Here is a 25,605-nt window from a genome sequence, read left to right as displayed (position 1 = left end):
GAAAAAAACACACACACAGTCCAGGATAGATACAGTCCAAGTAAAATTTCAATTTCAGGATCTTCCAGTGTTAACAGGTAAAAGTGACTGGTGCTCAGAACATGAAGAAATTCAGGTGACTTCGTGCTCACCCCCTCAGATCCCCACTCACCAGAACTATGTGCCCACACGGGGCATTCAAGCCTTCAGTATTACACAGTGCGAGATCCGATTGTTCCACAGGTGGGCACGTCCGGAAAAAGAGGGGCACATCCAGCAAACCTCCACTCTCCACCTATATCACCTTCTTTAATACGTGGACTAGTATTTTCAGCAGATGGTACTTTACCAGAGGATCCTCAGAGAGATAATAATAAATGTGGTCATTAGACCAGCTGATAAAGGTGGAGGTCTTGTCATCTTAGGGAAAAAGGAATATCAAGAAGAGATGGAGAACCTCCTCAAGGTCAAAGACACATATAGAAAACTAAAAAGGAACCCCAAAACTGAATACGAACACAAATTACGCATCTATATTGAAAAAGGCAAAAGCACTGGGATTCTTACACCTCAGGAAGCAGAATACCTGATATCAAATTCCACTAAAACCCCAGTGATTTACTATACTCCAAAAATACACAAAAGACTAACCAAACCCCCAGGAAGACCAATCATCAGTGGCATAAATTCTGTATTTTCACGACTAGGTGAATACCTAGATAAGTTTCTGAAACCGATGGTCCCTATGGGTCGATCCTACCTGCGAGATAGCGCTCAGCTTATTGAAGACTTACAGAACATCTCGGGCACTCACAATTACCTAATGGCAACCATTGATGTTAATTCCCTTTATACTAGCATTGTACAACATGATGGAATAACAGGTGTCGAAAAAGCCTTTTATGAACGTACCAACATGAGACAGGACCAGGTGGAATACATACTAGAGGGTCTCCGTTTAGCAATGGAGTGTAATTATTTCTGGTACGGCCAACATTACTATGTGCAAACAAAGGGCGTAGCTATGGGGGCAAGATACGCCCCAAGTGTGGCTAACCTCCTGATGGATCTATGGGAGGAAGAGTATATCTATACCAGGGATATACCACAACTGAAGTACCTAAGACGATATATAGATGACTTGATTGTACTCTGGGATGGCACTGCTGAAGCTTTCGACCAATTCCTCCACTCTTTAAACAATAATAAATATGGGTTAACTTTTAGCGGGAAGGCAGATGGACAAAAAATCGAGTTCTTAGATCTTGAAATCTTTAAAGAGGGAGATACCCTGCATACAAAAACCTTTTTCAAAAGTACTGATAGAAATGGCTACATCCCAAGGTCTAGCTGCCATCACCCAAGGTGGAAAGGAAACGTGCCCAAAGGGCAACTGCTGAGAATTAGACGTAATTGTAATTCATTAGCAGACTTCTCCACACAGGCGGACAGACTGATAGCGCAATTCGTAGAGAAGGGATATAATGCAGACACATTGGCTAAACTGAAGGAGAAGATTGCCAATATGGACAGAAATACTCTGTTCAACAAAATAAATAAAAACACAGTTAAAAACAATCTAACCTTCATTACTGGGTATAATACACAATACCGCGAGGTTGAGAAAATTGTCACAAAATATTGGCCTATTTTACAGGAAGACAAAACTTTGGCCAACATTCTCCCTAAAAAACCTAACTTTGTGTATAAAAAGGCCCCCAATCTTCGTAACCTGCTTGTGCACAATGTGATTGATCCCCCTATGCCTGTGAGGATTTTTGACGATCTTAAGGGCTTCTACAGGTGCAATAGATGTCTACCATGCAGGACTATTAAAACTCAACCTCGCAAACGTGAATCGTTTAAATCTAGAACAAATCACACAGAATATCAAATACGGAACCTCATCACATGTAGGAGTACATATGTCACCTATGTGATTGAGTGCCCGTGCAAATTGCAATATGTAGGGAGAACCACCCGTCCCCTATTTGTACGAATAAGAGAGCATATAAACAACATAAAAAAAGGGTTTCCTAACCATAACCTTTCCCGCCATTTTGATTTATTCCATCAAAGAGACCCATCTCAATTAGTCTTCTTTGGGATCGACTGTATTATGAAAAACTGGAGAGGTGGTAATAACACCACGCGCATATCCCAAAACGAAACATCTTGGATATATCGCCTCGACACTCTCGCTCCAAAGGGGTTGAATCTGGACATCGACCTCAATTGCTTTATAGCTAATCCATAGGGACCTTTCCATTGGGTTCACACATGGCATAGAACCCCCCCCCCCCCCACATTTCTTTACATTTTTTTCTATTTTCGTCTTACATCTTTTGATAAAGGGGGTTTCCTGCAAGTAGCACCATGGATACGATATGCCTAACCCATCATGTGGTACAAGGGACATGAGTGCTTTAGATGAATGATGTTCTTTCCCACTCAATTATCTGTTTCTTCACCCTTTTTATTAAAAAACCTCTTTCCTTTTACCAGGTAGGGTTTACCACTAGGGTGACTACTAAAAAAGATGCTGACATTTAGTTTTTAGTTTTTAGAAAATTAGAAAATATAAAATAATTAACTGTCCTATTACACATAGGGGTGGACATATACATATAAAAAATATTTTTTATTTTTTATTTTTTATTTTTTTATTATCTTATTATTTTTTATTTTTTACTTGTAATTATATCACTAATGAAACTTGCTGTTTTTTCCCATGACTTTTACAAGGTAATAGCTGGAATACCTTTCGTATATGTTATGGGCATGTAAAATAAATCTCTATCCACCAGAGGGCCCTCTCTCTCCCCGGCCCTTCCTTCCCCTTGTTTATTAGTAATTATTTTTATTAGTATTTTCCCTATGTTACTTTATATTTTACACTTTATAATTTACATTGTAACTATGGGCCCCTGAGCAATAAGGACTTCCCAGTGTTGTAGCTTTTGCTGCAATATTTCCACTACCAGGCTTTTGTAGATTGAGCCAAAAATGGGTTAATTAAGTGACAAGCTCTGTTCCATCTCCGCCCACAAGAAGACACGGCTTCTACGTGCGGATAAACGAACATAAATAAATATACTATGATCTATGGGGCTAGCCCTATAACGTGTGCCGGGGAGGTGGAGAACTCTCTGGCGGCTGAACCATCCCACTATTCCCTCTGAGCCAATGTACGTTCATCTTTATGCATATTTAAGATGTGTGTGTGGTTGGCGTGGTATCGTCGCTGAAGACGTCTTATGACGAAACGCGTCTGACGTACCACGCACACCACTTCCTGGTTGACGAGTTGAGACGGAGCGCAGGCTGGAACGCACGCCAGCTCCGCGTCCAGACCCCAGCTCGCCTCCTCGTTCGACCGTTTGGCATTAAAAGACCGTTCAGGTCGGTTTTTTTAGGTTGCATATTTATACTCTTGGCATTTACCAGTGGTGAGTAAATTCCTCTTCCCCTAAGGTGTCACGTTTTTTCCATATACAGTGACCCCAGGGGTTTAGGGGATATATCACCCAAGGGCTCTCTTTGGCCATATATAGATCTTTTTGGCCACCTAGAGGGCATCATATGCCCCTGCCCTGGCTTATGAGTTTGAACAACCTTTATTACTAAAATTTTTTTATTTATTTTTGTATTATATTCCATTTTTTCATTTTTATTTTATTTACTTTTTCTCTGTACCATCTGTCTGGAACTGTGACTCTGGGACCAAATACATATATTTGACCTGGGGTTTTTTGCTGTTTTTTGCTGTTTGGGGTTTTTGTCGTTTTTCAGTTTTTGTTTTTTGTGTTTGTTGCTGGTGTTTTTAAGAAAAGCTAGCTATATATATATATATATATATATATACTCTTTTATTTTTGCTTTTGTTTTCCTCCTGTTGGCTTAATAATAAAAAACTTTTAAACATTTATCCCTTGAGGGAATACGTTTTCTGAGCAAAACTTTTTTGATCATCTGTTTTGAAAGAAGTACTTTTTTCTGAAGATACTGCACTATGAGACCCCTTTTATTATTATCTCTCTGAGGATCCTCTGGTAAAGTACCATCTGCTGAAAATACTAGTCCACGTATTAAAGAAGGTGATATAGGTGGAGAGTGGAGGTTTGCTGGATGTGCCCCTCTTTTTCCGGACGTGCCCACCTGTGGAACAATCGGATCTCGCACTGTGTAATACTGAAGGCTTGAATGCCCCGTGTGGGCACATAGTTCTGGTGAGTGGGGATCTGAGGGGGTGAGCACGAAGTCACCTGAATTTCTTCATGTTCTGAGCACCAGTCACTTTTACCTGTTAACACTGGAAGATCCTGAAATTGAAATTTTACTTGGACTGTATCTATCCTGGACTGTGTGTGTGTTTTTTTCCCTGTGCCCTTTTAAAGGATTGATGTTTACTGTCTGTGTAGGACGTTTTTTAGTAATTTACTTATGCTTTTAGTATAACCGCTGCACCTCCTTTGGAATTTTTCCGCATTATTTGCACCTATTTTTGCACACCCTTCTGCACATTTGGTGTGGAAAGAGACTTCCAAGGGGGACTCCTCTGATACAGGAGTTTCTTTCGAAAAGTTTTTTGACATTTTTTGCACTGTCGCATATTAGTATAACACTGATTGCTTGTCTTATTCATGTTTATTTTGTTTACCTTATTCTAATTTATTTTGTTTTTTGCACATAATTTATTCACTATACATACACATGTGGCTCAACCACTATTGGAGTATCTTTACTTTTATTCTCTGAAACTTCACTAGAGTTTTTTCTACGGGCCACACACCTATGTAGAATTTGGATACAATTAATTTTTTTGCTCACTAGAGGCACTTATACTCAGTATTTCTATGTAGTCCGTCTTTGGACATAACTCTATATGAAATAACTTTCTACACAATATTCCTCTGTGTCTTCCCGGTGTGGTGATAACTTTTCTCACTTGAAACTTTTTTCACTTCTCTCACTTGAATTTTTTCCCTATTTATTGTACACATAGGGTATATACACATATTTATTTAGCTATGATAGGTAGCGCCTAGACCCCTTTCCACTCTGATTTACTCTGTTTGTTATATCTCACACCCCTTTGGGGTTGTGAGTCATAGGGGCGGCGAAACCTTTTTTCTCCTTCTTTCTCTTTTATTACTGTTTAGTGTTTTTTCTAGTGCACTCACATATACCACCTAGCGCGGCTGTGGCCTTTAGAGACCACTTTCCACATAGTTCTTTATCTGTAAAAGAATGTTGAGTCTGCAGATTTTTTTAATACGGTGCTGGTGCTGATTATTGACAACAAATAGAAGATGGTATATTTTAGGCTCACCATAGCTAATTCTAACTTGTCATAGTGACTAGAGTAAAAGCAGTACTTCTTACTTAACGGTCAGTTAAAAAAAGGGCACTGACCAAACCTTTATCAGTATCTCCATAACAGAAGCAGGTAATGATTACCTTGCAATAAATGTCTAGTAATTGAGCTGAAGGCTATTGTTTGCTTGTTTTTTCTTCAAAACTGGAGTTTTACTATATAAATGAACCATAGATGTCTACTGAACAATGACTGACTGGAAAAACTAAAACCAGGTTTTTGGTTATCCTGGCATGGGAAAATATAATAATTTTATTGTATACTGCATTGCATTTTATAGGTTTTATTTTATAAATAAGCAGATCGTTGTCTTTCTTTTTTTTTTTTACTTTATTTTGGATAGGTACTTTGTATGCGTGATGTCTTTCTGTCCTTATTAAATGTAATCCAGCTCAATATGTATTGCTTTGGCAGTGCAATAGATAGATATATTTCAAGGCATCCTTATTGTGGGAAGAAAAATATATTAAACATAGAAGGAGAGAGACCAGACTGTCTGAATTCCTGGACTAATTTCTTACAAGGGGTTTTGAAGGATGAAGTGAGGTTGTATGAAGCAAAAAAATAAATAGGAGATGAAAAAAGGCACAGCAAATTAGAAAATTGCTCAGTTCAGTCAAAGGACAATCTTTCCAAACTGATATGCTTGGTCTATGGAAGCAACTTGGAAATAATCCTTTGCTCTATTATCACGACCAGGAAGGACTTGTATGTGCATAAAACCACAAACAGAAGCAACCTTTGGCTAAATTCTCTTTTTCGCTTTATTCAGATATCCCATATCCAGAAATTTCCAATAACCAGAGAAAGGAAAATGTGAATAATAGCTATTTTCAATAATAATAATAATATTGTGCATACAGACATGGTCAACTTAGCCTTTTTTTTTTTACATTAAAATAGATCAATAGGACATATGTTAGCAATAACAAGTACCTCTTGCTTGAGAAAAATTAAAGAAAAAAAATCTACTGCTTAGGAGCTTCTTCATATGGGCTAAGACCTAAAGTGAGGAAAGATCTGACCTACATTCAGGTTTTTACTGCTATCCAGGGCTCAGCTGGTAAGATTTCCCCTCACCGTCATGGTCACAATGGTTTCACCAGCCTATACATTAGGAAGATTTCTGAAAGAGGGATATAGCTAAAAAATGCTTTACTTTTTCTTACTTGCTGTTGGGCAAAACATTGCTACCAGATAGCTGTAAAGACCTGAAAGGGGATATAAACTTTCTCTTCCCTATCCAAGCTTAGAAAAAAAAACTTTGGGCTGATCCTTCATGTAAACTTGATTTTTTTGCGTTAATGTCTAAAAACTATCCAAATACTTTACAATGAAGAGTCTGGATGCTTGCACTCCTATAAAATCACCTTTCCTGACAGACTCCATGGCAGCCTATGTATGGGTTAATCCTGCCTCTCATACCTCATAGGATCCCACTCCCATAAGTCTTTGTAGTTAGAGAGAGACTGTGTTCCTTTTTTGTCCTCCTCCTTAGGACCAAGGGGTAGTTCTTACCTGAAGGAGTCGTTGATCCAGTCCTGGCGATTTTCTTTTTCGCACAGTGGTGAATTCTAGCGATGTCCTCTTTTGGAGTCCAGTTTCCCAGCTATTAGCAGGGTGGACACGGATGATTAAGCAGTGCCTTGAAGAGCTTACTATCCAGCCATTGGCTGGCAAGCGGCAGTATGGCCAATCGTCCTAGCTATTAGCAGGAGGCCCCTTCTGTGATCCCTGGTTGTTTGCAGTGGATGTGCGCCTAAAAGAAGCCAGATCGGATCGCCTGTGTGCTGGAGCGGTAATGTACATAATTCCATGGCAGCCTGTGTTTATTTGTATGTCTGTCCGGTGGTTTGTGGGGTGATGGCGGCTGGGACGCATCTGCGTTCCAGTCTGCCGATTCTCGTTCCTACAGCGCAGCCGCTTAGTATTGATTGAGATCAAGGCGTGCGCATTTCGGATGAGGCGGCCGTGCATGCATGCGGGCGCTGTAGAGCAGCGCAGGTCAGCGAGGAAGGTGTCATGACGTCAACATAGGCGGCATATTTAAATAGCTGTCACATACAGCTATTCCTTGGCTTGTTTCCAGAGACACTAGACACTGCTTCTCATCACTGAGTGGTTTTGGTTCAAGTTAAGGTTGCTTTACCTTTTGTCTATGGCTGTGTTAGGGACCTTATATGGGAAGCAGTGTTATTTATTACCTAGGTTTTTTCCTGCAGTCTCTTTGAATCTGTTGCCATGGATGTGTCACCGCCTCCTAGTGGCCAGCCCTTACGCCGCAGGTAGGATGGAATTTATTGTTGCTTCTGCCTGTTTTGCGTGGGTTGGTAGACTTTCATCTCAACCCTTCTAGGTCTGAACTTCATTTATCAGCACGTGAAGATAATGTCCAGTCTAGGTCACAGCGTGATCATTCAACGGCAAGTTCTAGACGTCCTAGGTCATCTTCCACACAGATAGATCAAGGTCTGGATCTGGACACCATTCTCACTGCCATTCTGGTCACACGGAGAAAAGAGCCTGCTGGGGATATAGAGCTCAAGTTCCAGAGGGTAAATCTCTCTGCGAGTTATGTTATTCCCAGGCTATGAAGGAGAGAGATGCTGGAGACCAGCAGGTGGAAGCTTTGGTTAGAAAAGTTGTGCAGGAATCTCTGAACAAAACGGAATCTGTCCTCACAGCCAATCCTCCTTCTGTACCAGCCTCAGCCACTGATGTGGTTGACCTTGAAGTTTCGGGTCCTTCTTGCGGTAGTTTTTCTTTAAGTGGATCTGCCGACAGCGAAGCTGAAATGGATGACTCTGGCACAGGGTTTGATTTCTCCCTGGTCCCTCAACTGATCAGAGCAGTTAAGGATGCACTGAGATGGGAAGATCCAGTGGATACACCCTTGTCATGGTTTTTGCAATAGAGTTTGTCTGCTTACCTGTTTCCATGTGTTCATCTCTAGAGACCAGCCGACCCTCACCTGACTGCTTTTATAATCCATCCTCTGGCATGACTCCACCCTAGCTCCTATCAGAGAACTCTATATTAACCTGTGCACTGCAGGCCAACCCTGCTGATCAACCTTTGTGTGTTAGCTTCCTGTTACCTGCCGTGTGCTCTGCTGTTGTTCCGTTACCGACTTTGACGTGTCCTTGACTATCCCTGTTTGCCTGTGATCCTGACCTTTTGGCGTGTCCCTGACTATTCCTGTCTGCTTGTGGCCCCGACCTTGGCTTTGACCCTCACCATCCCTATCTTCCTGTTGCCTACTGTGGGTGTTAGCTGGGGGACCCTGGGGATCGCGACCTGGAGCCAGTTGCAGCCAAGTCCATCCTTACCACTAGAGGCTCTGGTGAACACCTGCTGGCTCTTAGACTCCGCGCCCCAGGGAATCTTACGCTCTAACCCCAGTGGGATCCATCTTGGTGTTCTGGCGGCCCTGCCTTCCTATCACCTTGACCCCCGTCCGCAGCAGTCAGCCGTAGGGTCCACAACCTTATAGTGCACTCCTGATCCCTACAGTGTGCATCTGTCACCTGGCCTCAAGGTGACCTGACACTTTGATCAGTCATGGACCCGGCTGACATGCCGCTTCCTGCAGTCGATCCGTTGCAGGGCTTAGTTCGCAGACTTGAGAGCCAAGAATCGAATCAGACCCAGAGGATGCGATTCCTTCAGGATTTGGCATCCCGTTTTGAACAGGTTCAGGCCTCATTAGGACCCCCAGTTCAACAACCTCAACCGCTATCTGCTGCTGCACCTATCGCATCCGTCGCAGCCACACATTCATTACAACTACCAGCTCCGGTCCGTTTCTCTGGGGACTCCAAGGCTTGAAGGGGGTTCCTTAGCCAGTGCACAATTAATTTTGAACTTCAGCCCCAAAACTTCTTGTCCGATCAGGCAAAAGAAGCATATATCATATCCCTCCTGTCCGGCGAGGCATTAGCTTGGGCTGCCCCTCTGTGGGAAATGAATGATCCAGTGGTTTCTAGCCTGTCTGATTTCTTGAAACTTTTTCGGAATATCTTTGAGGAACCGAGTCGTGTCTCCTCAGCGGCTAGCGCTCTTTTTTACGTCTCCGTCAAGAGTCCGCGTCTGTGGGACAGTATGCTCTTCAGTTCCGTATCCTCACAGCTGAATTGAGCTGGAATAATGAGGCCCTAGTTGCAACCTTTTTACATGGCCTCTCCGATAGAGTGAAGGATGAATTAGCAGGAAGATCCCTTCCTGCTGATCTGGACAGTGTCATCACCTTGTGTAACCAGATCGATATTCGCTTTAAGGAGAGGGCCCTGGAAAAAAGACGCCAGCACTCCCCGTTCTTTAGGCAGCCTGAGACCCCAGTCCCTTCTCTTCGATTCGAGGAGCACCCCCTGCCTACTGAGGAACCTATGCAGTTGAGCTGGAGTAAGTTATCTCCCGAAGAACGTGCTAGGCGCAGAACTCTGAGCCTATGCTTCTATTGTGGGGCCAAAGGTTATTTCCGTGACACTTGTTCTCTTCGTCCGGAAAAACGCTCAGGGCTAATACATCTGGAAGGTTGAGTATTAGACCCTGAAATATCACCTTCACCTTCTCGTCTTCTCCTTTCTGTGTTGCTTCATGTCGGTGCTTCCTCTCGTTCGGTCTCAGCACATCTGGATTCCGGAGCCGCTGCCAATTTCATGGACTGGGAAACTGCATCCTCCATGAGACTTACCCTTTTGCCCCTTACAACGCCATTGGTGGTCTTGGCGATTGATGGTACTGTTCTCCCAGGGGGCCCTATCCGCTTCCAGACTCTTCCTGTTAAGATGTCAGTAGGGACACTCCACCAGGAGTGGATATCCTTCCTTGTCTTACCTAAGGCTTCATCTCCTATCATATTAGGTCTTCCTTGGTTACGGCTCCATTCTCCACACGTTCACTGGTCTGCTGGACAGATCCTGGCTTGGGGTTCCTCCTGTTCCTGTTCCTGCCTACTCAAGGGTACCCCAAACGAGAAACTTCCTGTTACCACCATCCCAGTATCTTCTGCTCTTCCCGCTGTATATAGCGATCTCTGGGATGCGTCCTGCAATAGTCGGACTGATGCACTCTGTAGGTCATGTGGTACTCTGGATGAGGGGCCCACCTATGAACCTGAGTCGATCATTCACTCCAGTTTGCATAACCATTTACCTTTGCCTGTCCCTAATCTCCCTTGGACGCACAGCCAGGAAAACTTGTCTGCAAGTTCCACAGTTGCTATGCCCTGTGATGCGATTGAGATGGTCGCTACACCTGATAATTCTATTCAGTCGGCTTCTGCACCAGTTATGCCAGTCCAGCCCATGCCCAATGAGCTTCCTGCTTCTTGTTCAGGACCTTTTGTGACTTGGCCTCGCCCTACTGCTACTATGTCCGTTCAAACCCGTTTAAGAGGCTCAATCCATCCTTTGGATAGACTGCCTCATTTGGCCAGGTGGGGTTTTCAATCTTTTTCTCAGGGTTCTCTGCATTCTGTTTGTGTTTCAGCTATCCAGCTTGACTCTTGTGACATGTCACCTTCGAACCAACCTGACCTCAGGGATCCACTGACCTCTGCCCAGTCTGGTGGTCCTGTTCTGGATGCCCAGCTCATCTTTAAGGGTCTGGGGGACCCTGCTCAGGCTGCTGATCTTCTCATTCCCTTACCCATTCCTAAAAAGCCTTTAGTCCTCAAGTCCTCTTGTCCTCTCCCTACTTCGGTTATAGTCTCTGAGGATAATCTAAAATACGAGGTTAGTCCAGTTTTGGATTCCCAGGTCCGTAAAGGCATTCTTCAGTACCTCATACATTGGAAAGGGTTTGGCCCTGAGGAGAGGTCTTGGATCACTGCATCTGAGGTCTTTGCTCCTAGTCTGTTGAGGAGGTTCCATCTGGAGTTTCCCTTTAAGCCTGGACCCAGGCGGGGGAGGGGGAGGCCTTGTAAGAGGGAGGGTACTGTCATGGTTTTGCAATAGAGTTTGTCTGCTTACCTGTTTCCATGTGTTCATCTCTAGAGACCAGCCGACCCTCACCTGACTGCTTTTGTAATCCATCCTCTGGCATGACCCCACCCTAGCTCCTATCAGAGAACTCTATATTAACCTGTGCACTGCAGGCCAACCCTGCTGATCAACCTTTGTGTGTTAGCTTCCTGTTACCTGCCGTGTGCTCTGCTGTTGTTCCGTTACTGACTTTGGCGTGTCCTTGACTATCCCTGTTTGCCTGTGATCCTGACCTTTTGGCATGTCCCTGACTATTCCTGTCTGCTTGTGGCCCCGACCTTGTCTTTGTCCCTCACCATCCCTATCCCCCTGTTGCCTACTGTGGGTGTGAGCTGGGGGACCCTGGGGGTCGCGACCTGGAGCCAGTTGCAGCCAAGTCCATCCTCACCACTAGAGGCTCTGGTGAACACCTGCTGGCTCTTAGACTCCGCGCCCCAGGGAATCTTACGCTCTAACCCCAGTGGGATTCATCTTGGTGTTCTGGCGGCCCTGCCTTCCTATCACCTTGACCCCCGTCCGCAGCAGTCAGCCGTAGGGTCCACAACCTTGCGGTGCACTCCTGATCCCTACGGTGTGCATCTGTCACCTGGCCTCAAGGTGACCTGACAGTTTGATCAGCAAGGGACCCGGCTGACATGCCGCTTCCTGCAGTCGATCCGTTGCAGGGCTTAGTTTCGCAGACTTGACACCCAAGAATCGCATCAGACCCAGATGATGCGATTCCTTCAGGATTTGGCATCCCGTTTTGAACAGGTTCAGGCCTCATTAGGACCCCCAGTTCAACAACCTCAACCTTCCTCGGCAGTCAGCCGTAGGGTCCACAACCTTGCGGTGCACTCCTGATCCCTACGGTGTGCATCTGTCACCTGGCCTCAAGGTGACCTGACAACCCTCTAAGCAGAGGAAGTACTTCAAACATCTTAAGAAAGAACGCCCAAACTTCCCCTTCTTGTGTGAACTTGGCAAAATAATTTCTGATGAATGGGGCAAGGTTGAGAGAAAGAATTCGCTAATCTCCAAAGATTAGAAATGGTCAAGAATTCTCCAGTTCACGAACTGAAGATGGCATCGGCTTTTCAGGGCGAGGCATCCCTAGATATTATCCGTCTAGTAGCACGTGTCATGCTTTCTTCAGTCACAGCCAAACGCACCTTATGGTTACGCCCATGGATAGCTCTAAACAGGCAAGGTGTAAAATTCCTTTTGAGGGTTCTTCCCTCTTTGGGAATAAGCTTGACTTGGTTATCACACGTGCTACTGGGGGTAAGTCGGGATTCTTACCCCAGGACGGCCGTGTCTTCGGTCAGAGAAGAGCTCAACCAAGACAAGACCAGGAAAATGCTAGGGATGCACATCGCTATAGGCCCGGTCGTGAATTCTGAAAGAAATTGGAGAAGAAACCAGCCTTCGGGACAGAAATCCTCAAAGACAACATCTTCCACAGGGCTATAAGCTGCAAATTTTTTTTGATGCAGAACCTGTTCAGGCGGAGCAGGCAGGAGCTTGGTTACTCAGTTTTCAGCACGTCTGGGCAGCCTCGATTCAGGATTACTGGACCATCAAGACAGTTTCTTTAGGACACACTTGGATTTTCAGCAGGCCACTAGACTTGTGCACAACGGAAAATTTCGTTTAGTTTCGGTTCGTTGTCATTCGTAAAATACATAATTTCGTTCTGTTATATTCGTTATGTTACATTAATACGTTTTCGGATAATTCGTTATTATTCGTAGAGTGTCGAATTCATTCGTTCGTATTCGTTGAAATTCACTATTTATGTATATACATTTGTGATAATGATTCGTAGCTTGGAAAGTCGTTTGTTTATTGAATCTTTTAACACACACAATGACAATGTCTCTTCTCCTCGGCTCAAATACAATACAACACCCTTCTAACTCAGTTCTCAGGAATGCACTTTGCCAGTAATCCAACCTCTGGCACAAAATTAATTAGCTGATTGCACTAAGATTTACTTTGAGCTGACCTTTTGTTTCATTAGATCTTTAAAGAATTACCGAATTAATTCAAATTAATTCGTTATATTTCTTTCGTATTCGTTGTTATCCGTTATTTTTTTATAAGATGCAAAATTCGGTCAAATTTCGATTCGTTACGAAATGAATTGCACAAGCCTACATCGCTTTGTCTCCACAAACCTACCACAGTTAGAAGAAAAGAGAAAAGTTCTTTTGTCTTACACGGACTCCCTTGTGGCTCAAGATGCCGCCATTCCGGTTCCAGCAGAGGAAAGATTTCAAGGGGTGTATTCCCCCTATTTTCATTGTCCTCAAAAAGAATTGTTCATGGAGGCCGGTCATCGATTTGACATACCTGAACTCCTTCATTCAGAAGGAAAAGTTCAAGATGGAAACTTTTAACAATACATCAGACAATATAACCAGGAGACTGGCTGGTATCAATAGACCTGAAGGATGCATACTTTCATGTACCAATTGCAAAGGATTTTCAGAGGTATCTCACTCAGATTTGCAGTAGACCAAAGACATCTTCAATTTACATGTCTCGCGTTCGGGCTTACAACATCGCCTTGGGTATTTTTAAAGCTCTTACTGGCAGTGGTGGCTTTGATCAGGGTCAGAGGTATCCGGTTGCACCATTATCTATATGATTTACTCCTGCTTTCACAAGACAAGGAGCAACTGTTGTCACATCAGGATCAGGTCATCTCTATTCTGATAGAGTTCGGTTGGCTGTTAAACAGGGAGAAAAGTCATCTGGACCCGTCACAGTCCCTAAATTTTCTCGGGGCACATTTCGACACAGTAAAGAGCACCATCTCACTACCTCTGGAGAACATTCCGGTGATCCGGGATAGAATTCACCTTGCAATGTCATCTCCCCTTCTCAGAGCATCACAGTGTCTCGGAATAATCGGCACCATGGTAGCCACAGCCCCTATGGTGAAATGGGTAAATGAAGATGCGACCCGTCCAGAAGGGTTTTCTCCAACAGTGAGATCCGGAGCCGCAAGATCATCTTGTTTGGATAACTCCTTCCATGCGAGAGAGCCTCCCCTGGTGGCTGCAGCGGAAAAATCTCCTCAATTGCCATTCCATAGCACCCGTCTCCTGGATAACAGTGACAACCAATGCCAGGGACAGAGGTTGGGGCGTTCTCTGTCTATTGAAGGTAGCCCAAGGAAAATGGGATTTCCCATTCCAGGGTGTAGTATCAAACGTTCTGAAACTCAGTGCTGCCTTCCAGGCCCTTCAAGCATTTCTCCACTTGACATCAGGAGCCTCAGTCCTCTAAAGGTTAGATAATACGACCGCGGTGTCATATATCAAGAGACGGGGGCACTCACAGTCTCTCCTTATTGAAAGAAGTGAGTCTGATTATGTCTTGGGCCCAGGCAAACTTGTCAAACTTGACAGCAGTTTATCTTCCCGGAATTCAAAATGTCCTGGCGGACTACCTTTCAAGGGTCTCCCTGGACAACAACGAATGGTCCCTCCACACAGAAGTTTTCAACTGGATCCTGTCTCTGGGGGTGATGCCAGAGGTAGATGTGTTTGCATCTCCCTGCAATGCCAAACTGAGGAAGTACTACACAAGATGTTGTTGTCCCCAGGCCTTCAGAGTGGATGCCATGAAGGACCAGTGGAGGTTCCACAAGGCTTATGCCTTTCCCCCAGTCCTGGTCATTCTCAGGTTTCTAGCGAAGCTCGGGTGGAAAGAAGTCAAAGTAGTAGCAATCATTCCATATTGGCCCAACATGGTTTCCCCTCCTGATACAACTCAGGTACCGGGACCCAGTTCCTCTCCCTTCCAGGCCAGATCTCCTGCTGCAGGGAATGTCTCTTCACCCATGCCCATCTCATCTCCATCTGATGGCCTGGTGGTTGAAAGGGAAAGGCTAGAAGCATTAGGATGCCCAAGTACAGTGAGTGCTACCTTGCTGAATGCCAGAAGGGAGGGCACCAACAGAGTTTATCAAAGAATTTGGTCGAAATTTGTGAACTATGTCTCCTCTAATGGTGGTTTCTGTAACGATCCAAAGATGAAGGACATTTTGGTCTTTCTTCAAACAGGCCTGGATCTGCCCTTATCTGTGAGTTCTCTATGGGTTCAGGTTTACGCAATCTCTGCCTTCACAGGTGTATCCTGGGCAAAACACCCTCTTACTAGACAGTTTTTCAAGAGAGTATTGAGGCTTAGACCTCAAACAAAGCCGAGATTTTCCAAATGTGATCTTCCCCTTGTCCTAGATTTCTTTTCGGGAGAAGATTTTCACCAGTTGGATCAACTATCTATGAAAAACCTTTTTTCTCAAAATGGTTTTCTTGGTGGCCATAACATCGGCCAAGAGGGTCTCCGAGATCAGCTCTATAGGATTCAAGGACACATTTCTTTCTTTCTTCCCTGATCGGGTAGTCTTGATTCCTATGATAGGATCAAATCCTAAAGTGACATCTGTATTTTACGAGAACCAGGAGATTGTTCTTCCAACTTTTCAGTCAACTGATGCTTCGAATATTCATCCTCTTGATGTTGGAGAAGTTTTAAGGCATTATCTGCCAGCTGTAGCTCCTTTTTTCGGAAATCGGATCATCTATTAATTTACTTTCATGGAAAAAACAGAGGATTACATGCTTCCTCCAGATCCATCGCAGCCTGAATTGCTTAGGCTATTCAAAGGGCGTATAAGGCTAAGGATCTGGTTCCTCCAGAGGCAGTGACTGCTCACTCTACCAGGAGGGTTTCTACGTCATGGGCAGCTTCCCGTCATGTATCCTCAGAAGTGATTTGCAAAGTAGCCTCATGGTCCTCGATAAACACATTTATGACACACTATTGTGTTGAGCCAGCTTCTCTATCTTCAGTTAACTTTGATTTGAATGTCTTATCTGTTGACGGTGCCAATTAAACCTTTTTTTCTTTAAACCAGCAATTTCCCACCCGGGAGTGTATGGCTAGTTATTTCCCATATGTAAGCTGCCATGGAGTCTGTCAGGAAAACGGAAAATGTATTTCAAATACTTACCATAATTTTCCTTTCCTGATGGACTCCATAGCAGCAGGAGTTCCCTCCCATTTGCTGGAGTAGGCTAAGTTATGGAACACGGTCTCTCTCTATTTGCAAATATTTATGGAAGCGGGGTCCTATGAGGTATGAGAGGTGAGATTAACGCATACGTAGGCTGCCATGGAGTCCATCAGGAAAGGAAAATTACGGTAAGTATTTGAAATAAATTTTCCATTTTATTGATACATGTTAGAAAAACGACAACCCATACAGCAATGAGGGTACAAATACAGCACGGCTAATGCATTTCACACCTTCCCTGGTGCTTAGTCATAACTAAGCACCAGAGAAGGTGTTTAATACGTTAGCTGTGCTGTATTTGTACCCCCATTGCTGTATGGATTGTTGTTTTTCTATCATGGATCAATAAAGGTGATTTTACGGGAGTGCGGCCATCCTGACTCTTCACTTTATGCTTTCTGCTGCATGCAGGCCAGCACCCTTTCCATGTGCAGAGTTAGTGGAGTAGAGGGATTTTGTTACCTGAAGCAAAGTATTTCTTATACAAATACTACTATTTTTTTTTTTTTTTTTACTCCATCAACGTGCGCAGGGCACCTAGTAAACATATCTTCTTCAATCAATTATTTGTGAATACTTTACTTATTTTCTGGTCTTCTCTTTATTTAATTACTTTGCCAAGTCTGTCCTGGCTTCCCTCTTTACCATATGTGATTAGGATGCTAATCTAAGTGCCTTTTTTTCCTGATTGCTTGTCCAAAGATTATGGTGTATCCAATAACACTTTCCTTCCTTTAAAATTTGTCTGATTGTTGGGCTGGTTACATAATGATAATTGTTTAGCATTTGAGTTCACTTATAGCTGCTGGATACCTATTACGTATCAGGGGCTGGAGCCCAATGGAGAGAGGGCTTCCATTGCAGCTAAGTTCCAGACTCCCCTGTAGGTGAGACAGGAGGAGTCGTGCATAAAGTAGCACAGGTTGCCTGTGGAGTTGGCTTGCAGAAGGATTTGGGAATACTGCTGATGTGATGAATAGAGTCTGCAGGCAGGTGGTGAGATGTGTGAGATGTAACACTGAAACAGAAGGATAGTCAACACCGGGATCAGGAACCAGGTGGGAAGCAGATCCGAAGAAGTCAGGTAGAAGCCGAGGTCAACACGAGAAGCAGGCAGAGGGTATCCGTTAGGCAAGCTGGTAGTCAGGGACTGGAGACGGGCAGGAGACAGATAAGGAACAAACTGGGTCAGAAACTAGGGATTATAGGAGCAAGAAATCACAGGAACACAGGTAACAAGCTGAATATCAATCAGCAACTTCCACCACTGACAGGCTTCCTTATAAAGGCCCATGTGAAGTGCTGGTGGAGATGCTGGGTCCTAGAGTCCTTCTGCCATTGGTGCCCTTATAATGCTGGGTTCTAGAGTCATTCTTCTTCCATTGGTGACCTGACAATACCGACAACTGACTAAAGATTTCTGTTGATGAAAATTTGTTTTCTGTAGATCCTAATTTCACTCTCAGCTCTACACTTATTGAAACTAGTGCATTACAGGAAAGAATAGCAGTTATTTTAATAAAATTGCTTTTTGTCCTGTTTTGAGGGCCACCCAGGTAGCACTCGTATTAACTATGACTGACCTAAGAAACAGCTTTTACTTTACAGAGAAAGATATTAAAGAGGAACTGCAGTCTGCTCACATAATTTGTAATAAAAAAAAAAATCTTTGCCATTCTAAATCTTCCCTCCAACCACTTTGCATATTATTTTATATATATACTGTGATTCTGTACTTTCTGCAGAAATCTCCCTCCACTGAGTCAGGCTGCAACCATTTTAACTGAAGCTGCTGCTTGTTTATTTCCTGGATTTACACAGACATACAGAGGCACTCCTCCAGCTCTGAAGCTTTCATTGGCCCTCTTATGACTCATTCCCCCTCCCTTCCCTGCAAACTCTCATAAGAGTGTGAGAGAGAGAGCTGTGCATGATGTCATAAGCCTAGGCTTTTTACCAGACAAGAAACAGGAAGTGGACTGTATAAGGTATTTACTGGCAGAAAAAAAATGTTTTACTATCCAAAGTTAAAACAACAAGGGCAGAAGATTTAATAGATGGAAAGATGAAAAAATTATTGACGCTTCACTTTAAGAACAATATCACAACATAGAAAAAATCCCTTTCTTAGCAAATTTTTAATATCTATAGTCTAAAAAGACAACCTTGAGCCAGTGACTGTTTTACATGGCTTTATTTTCTTACACAATTATAATTTATGTTTTACTATAAATCTGACATGTAAGCATTTTATACTAGAATTTGACCTCTGTTCAGCTGCCCCAAGTGTAAATTTTAAATGACCTGATAATGTTGCATTTTTAAATTAAATCCATACGAAGCTAACTAAACACAGTTCCTTTTATAGTTTTCAGTACATTTGCAGCAAAATACATCTGTTATATTTTTTCTCTTTCCCAACTGCATTTACACATCAGGTGCTGACATGTCATATAACTTTCAGTAAAGCCTCATACCATTTTCTTTGTCCTAAAGTCAATTCAGTTACTTGGACATTACACAGATGCTGCAGTTCACCGTGTTGTCAGGAAAGGGCATGCATACATTTTATAAAGTTTCACTTAAATCAGGGTAAGCTCATTTAAAAGATTGATTGCTATTTAAAATGTTGCATAATCCATGGCAATGAAAACATACGTAGGGTGATTTATGAGTATGCATATATATATAGGTTTGTCGAGTCCCAGATTAACTAAGTTGTCCATTGTAAGTAACTGTTCAGGACTCAAGATAATAGAAAAGCATGCAAAATGACAGAAACTGTTTAAGAAAAAGAAAGTGTTTTTTTCTGTCACCTTGAAAAAGCACCACTTATTCTGATTTCAATTGTAATAGTTACTTAACCAATCCTGGGACCTCTATGCCTGGCCTCTATATTACAGTGACACACGCTGTGGACAATCTTCATCAGATAGTTGAACACACCAAAGGTTCGGCATCCACCAATATCGTTATTGCACGCAGAATGTTTGAGGCAAACAATATGATACAGTAGATGTTGTCCCTTACTTTGTTTGAAGGCAAAAAATATTTGAATATATGAATATTTATTTGTACTGCAATGTGTGTCTTGTAGGAATTATATAAGAACTCACAATGTTGAAATAAGAAAGTTACATCACAGGGTCACATATATACATAGATATATATGCAAGTGTAGCGGGGTCTCTTTAAGGACTATAAAACTACTGTTCCCAGAACCCCGCTGGTTCCCAGGATGTTTTGAGTTATGCCCCAGAGACTTATGGGGGAGGGCATATAAGGAGGGGGAGAGGCCTAGTTCTTTCTTTTTGGACACCCCCCCTCTCCTAGCAAGAGGAGAGCTGTGCTGAACTGCTGAGGCACAAGGCCTGAAGCCTGGGCCTTGTGCTCTTTTCCAAAGAGCTCTCTGCCAGCCTAGTTGCACCTGAGAGACATTTTCTCATTCCTTGCTGCAGTACACCAGAAGGATTGAAGACTCGGAGGTCGGTGGATTCCTGTTCCTAGACGAAAAGGCAGAGAAACCGGACTTGGACTTGTCCGGGTGGTGAAAGCTGTTTAAAGACAGATGCTTTATCTTTATTATTCGTTTGGATTACAAAGTTGTTCTTCAAGTGCACCACCGAAAGATTGCTAGCGAATATTGTTTCACTGGACTTCCATCTAGATCAGTCAGGCCTGACTGCATAGGTAGACAGTGCTGGGTGTTAGTTTACCCATGTGGGGAAGTAGCTGAAAAAGGGCAGCGTTAGAGTTGCATAGCAATACTTTATTATGCTGATTACTCTGTTTATCTTTATCACTGGTTACTGCAGGGACCTGCTTATGTGTTGCAATCCAAATGTTTGATTCATGTTATTCCTTTTATAAAAACAATAAGTAAAGTCAGTTATATACTTTCAAGGATTGTCTATGAGCTTGAGTTACCCACGCACACACATATTTAGAGTATAAGTGATTTAATGTGTATTGCTAGATACTAACTGTGCCAAAGTGGGTAGTGCAGATTGCCGGGGGGTTGACGGAGCTGTTCTCAGGACCCAAACCAAACTTGCGGCCCTCTTAAGTGAGGGTATCGCTATACAAGCATTCTTTATTGCTTAATGGTAGCATAAAAATGAATTTCAGTGACCTGGCTGTGCTCTCTGGTAGGGAATTCTGCATCACAAGACTGGTTGAACAGAATTACACATCTTCAGACACCCAATACATTATGTATTTCAATGGTGTATTTACCTGTGTACCTAGAGTTCAGTTGCAAATATGGGCTAAACAAACGTGTTCTATATCTGGACTGGATTTCTTTTGTTGAAGCATTGATTTCCTAAATAATGACCCTCTGTTAGGATGACCCCTTTAACCCTGGCATTTCCTTATTTTTCTGGTGTAAGCCTGGCTTAAAATATGTGTAAATTATCTTATAATTTATTATTCGTACTGATTATGGAAAAATGTGTGGCCAATGATTTTACATGAAAATCTGCCCCTTTTGCTTCTGCCTATAGACATGTACTGTACCTAGTAGTAAACCTTCCCCTAGTCTAAGCACAATGTTCTTTAATCTTACTGTAATAAAAAACAGCCACTGCTGTTCTCTATACTTGTATGTAGGGATCTTGTATCTGCACTTTGCAGACAAGTGGTAGGTGAACCTGCTGTTCCCACTAAAGCTCTGCTCCATTTTCCATTGAGCGCAAAAAGTACAAATTAGAGAAAACAGAATGAACAGTATACTGTGTGATGGGGTTCTGTTTGTTTAGGTTTATGTATTGAACTGTATCAAGTTACTATTCTGTTATATAATGACATCTAGTGGTGGTTTAGGACCCCTATAACTTCTTGTGATTTGGTTTCACCCTTTGTTGTACCCTCCTTCATTTAGTCCTAGCTAAACCCTCCTTGTTTCTACCACAATCAGTCAGTGTTAGTTCTTCGCTTAGGAGTGTCATTAGGGTTAATTTACTATAGCCAAATAGACTGTGCACGTGGCAAGTGCAGCTGCACTAATTTTCCCCAGAAGAGCTAAGCTGCCTGTGGATGGTTCCAAGCCAGCAGATGACCATACTATCCAGGCAGACTGGGTCTATGGAGGTAAATCAATGCATAAACCAGGGATATGCAATTAGCGGACCTCCAGCTGTTGCAAAACTACAAGTCCCATCATGCCTCTGCCTCTGGGTGTCATGCTTGTGGCTGTCAGAGTCTTGCTATGCCTCATGGGATTTGTAGTTCTGCAACAGCTGGAGGTCCGCTAATTGCATATCCCTGGCATAAACCATAAATGCATAAATCCACTTCCCATGAATCTGGTAAAAATGCTAAAAAGAAACAGACATTCAGTTAACTGACTATGGGAACTTATCTGAATCTTCCCAAACAAATTGGTAAGTTTTAATTGGACTCTTTCATGTATAGCAACTTTTAGACATTGACAACCGTGTGTTCTAAATGTGATTGAGATTAAATACATAAATAAATAAAAACATTTTCAACCCTAAATGTGATTGAGATGATGCCACAAAGTAATCCATTATGTGCTTGTATTTCCTTCTAATAGATTCTTTGAATATATCTTTCTGTACAAAGAGTCAGTGATGTTTCAGATTGAACAGGTTACTAAAATCTGTGTTAAGAGCACTCTGACTGCACAATGGGATCCATATGACATACCTCAAAATTCTACCTTTGAAGATGAGTACTACATTGGAGGACCTGGGGACCAAATCATAGTCCAGGAATGGTCGGACAGAAAGCCAGCCAGAAAATGTAAGCATTCACTGCTACCAGCTTTAATAATGGTTGGTATATGTGCAGACTATATTGTGCACATCTACAAATGTATTAGAATTACCATGGTGACTATAATAATACTGATTTGACAGTAATAATAAAAAAAAAAACTTCAGGAAAATGTATTTTTTGTGAGCTTATATTTTGACTTAGCATTGGAGTATATACTGTCATTTATTAAGGTTTTGAGACTTTTATTTCACATAATTGCTCTTCCATATTTTCACTTGTAAGGGATCTTCCCGGGGTAGGGTGTGTTTGGACACAGTTCACAGCAGACTTGGAATTTGATAAAGCAGATCTTGGCGTTTATTCGTGGTACAAACAGTCCAGCAAACAAAATATACAGCAACACCGTGCTTTCTAAGTACAACAAAAATAAAAGTCCTAGCCCGGCTGGGCGCTTACTAACAGGTTCTGCTCACCTATCTGACACTTACAAACACAGCGTCTTTCGCCTGGATATCGCAGGGTGAGTTTTAGCTCCAGCAGTGGCTGTGCTTGCAGCTTCCTTCAACACACAGATTGTTCATTCCCTGGCTGAGAAGCAATCACCTGCAGACCCTACAGAGCCTTTAGCTTCCCAGGCTAATTAGGATCCAAGCTCACCTGATCCCAAACCCAGAACTGGATCGGGGGATGTGGAATGACAGGTCCCTCTACCAAACCTACCTGCCATTCCATATAAACCCAGGCCCGGCAAAATTAAATAACAACTCAGCAGCATATCGCTGCTGAGAAACTGATCCATCCTGGATTTACCATCTCACACTGTGTAGCAACCTAGGTGAGATGTACACCCCCTCGATCACTTCTCCAGTGACATGTCTACATATCCCCCCCCTCTTTTTCAGACCGGAGGGCTGAGCCTTTTGTCCCCACAGACAACTTACCCTTGACAATGCGTCAGCATTTGCCTGTAATTTCCCTGGCCTGTGTTCCACAGTGAAATTAAAGTTTTGTAGGGAGAGAAACCATCTAGTCACTCTTGCATTTCTCTCCTTGTTTAACTTCATCCATGTTAGGGGGGCATGGTCTGTCACAAACTTGAATTTCCTGCCTAGCAAGTAATACTTTAAAGATTCTAGGGCCCACTTTACTGCCAAACATTCTCGCTCCACAATGGCATAATTTTTCTCGGCCGGGGTTAGTTTTCTACTCAAGTACGTCACTGGATGCTCCTCACCATTCACTACTTGTGAGAGTACTGCACCTAAGCCTGTGCTAGAGGCATCTGTCTGGACCAGAAATTCTCGCCTGAAATCGGGGGTGACTAACACAGGTGGTTGGCACAAGGCAGACTTAAGGCTTTGGAAAGCCTCCTCGGCCTCTGGGGTCCACGTGACCATTGCTGTCTTTCCGCCCTTTGTCAAGTCAGTTAGTGGAGCAGCAACTGAGGCAAAGTTCGGCACAAACCTACGGTAATACCCCGTAATACCCAGGAAAGCTCTAACCTGTTTCCTTGTCAGGGGTCTAGGCCAATTCTGTATTGCCTCAATTTTATTTAGCTGTGGCTTAATCAACCCTCTCCCAATAATGTAGCCTAGATATTTGGCCTCTTCTAGGGCTAGAGCACACTTCTCGGCATTTATGGTCAACCCCGCATCACTTATGGCATCCAACACGGCCTGTACCTTACAGAGGTGACTTTCCCAATCAGGGCTAAAAATGACCACATCATCGAGGTAGGCAGCTGAGTAATCACGATGTGGTCGCAGAATCAAGTCCATCAACCTCTGGAAAGTTGCAGGCGCTCCATGTAACCCGAATGGCATCACTACATACTGGAATAGCCCATCAGGGGTGGAGAATGCAGTTTTCTCTTTAGCCTCACCAGAAAGTGGAATCTGCCAGTAGCCCTTTGTGAGATCGAGGGTGGTTATGTACCTGGCGTTACCCAACTTCTCAATCAACTCATCTACCCTGGGCATAGGATACGCATCGAACTTGGAGATCTCATTCAACTTTCTGAAATCGTTACAGAACCTCCAAGTTCCATTGGGCTTTGGGATTAGCACAATTGGGCTGGACCATTCACTCTGTGACACCTCAATTACCCCCAGAGCAAGCATACGTTTTACCTCGGCAGATACGGCTTCCCTACGTGCCTCGGGTATCCTATAGGGCTTAAGGTTTACTCTGCTTCTAGGCTCAGTTTCAATGTGATGATGGATGAGGTGTGTACGCCCTGGGAGGTCAGAGAACTTGTTTTTGTTTTTCTGTAAAAATTCCTGAGCCTCCTGTTTCTGTGACACTGATAGAGTATCACCTACCTTGACTGGAGGGATTGGTTGTGACAAATTATTAACAGTATTTGTCGCCCCCAAGGATTCCCTGTCTTTCCAGGGCTTGATCAAGTTTATGTGATAAACTTGGAAAGGCTTCCTTCTACCTGGTTGGTGCACCTTGTAGTTCACCTCACTGATCTTTTCAACAATTTCATAAGGACCTTGCCACTTCGCCAAGAATTTACTCTCAACAGTGGGGACTAGTATAAGGACCCTATCGCCTGGGTTGAATGTCCTGATTCTTGCGGACCGGTTGTAAATTCTACTTTGGGCCTCTTGAGCTCTCTGGAGGTGTTCCCTTACCAGGGGCATTACAGTGGCTATACGGTCCTGCATTTGTGCTACATGCTCAATAACACTCTTGTATGGGGTGGACTCATTCTCCCATGTCTCTTTTGCAATGTCTAGTAGACCCCTAGGGTGATGACCATAGACCAACTCGAATGGTGAGAACCCTGTGGACGCTTGGGGCACCTCCCTAATAGCAAACATGAGGTAGGGTAATAAATGATCCCAGTCACGACCATCTTTTGCCACCACTTTCTTCAACATATGTTTCAAAGTTTTATTAAATCTCTCCACCAATCCGTCCGTCTGGGGGTGGTACACAGAGGTACGGATGTGTGAGATTTTAAATAGTCTGCATAATTCCTTCATTACTTTCGACATAAATGGCGTACCTTGGTCAGTTAGGATTTCTTTGGGGATCCCAGTCCTAGAGAACATATAAAACAACTCACGTGCAATTGTTTTAGATGCAGTGTTTCTTAAGGGTACAGCCTCAGGATAGCGGGTCGCATAATCCAGGACTACCAAAATATACTGGTGTCCTCTAGCTGACTTTACAATGGGACCCACTAAATCCATGGCAATACGCTCAAAAGGCACCTCTATAATAGGGAGCGAAACCAAAGGACTGCGAAAATGTGACACTGGGGCACTAACCTGACATGTGGGGCACGACTCACAGTATTTTTTAATGTCATCATATATGGCCGGCCAAAAAAACCTCTGGAGAACCCTCTCTCGCGTTTTGTCAGTCCCCAAGTGTCCCCCAAGAACATGGTTATGTGCCATGTCAAGCACCTGACGCCGGTACGGCTTAGGTACCAGAAG

At 43.3% G+C, this 25,605-nt stretch overlaps 1 protein-coding gene across 1 annotated transcript in view; it reads left to right on the top strand.

Moving 5' to 3' along the window:
• EPDR1 (ependymin related 1) overlaps window positions 1-25,605 on the top strand; it is a 98,187-nt gene that overhangs the window by 29,324 nt on the left and 43,258 nt on the right. Inside the window, exon 2 of the mRNA XM_077491647.1 lies at window positions 21,969-22,177. Coding sequence (XP_077347773.1) covers window positions 21,969-22,177 — 209 coding nt within the window. The remainder of the gene's footprint in view (window positions 1-21,968; window positions 22,178-25,605) is intronic.

The sequence above is a fragment of the Lithobates pipiens genome, unplaced genomic scaffold (genome assembly GCF_037356315.1).
Source record: "Lithobates pipiens isolate NorthernLeopardFrog02 unplaced genomic scaffold, aLitPip1_a1.2 Scaffold_19, whole genome shotgun sequence".
Taxonomy (NCBI): domain Eukaryota; kingdom Metazoa; phylum Chordata; class Amphibia; order Anura; family Ranidae; genus Lithobates; species Lithobates pipiens.
This window is presented reverse-complemented; position numbering and strand designations above follow the sequence as displayed.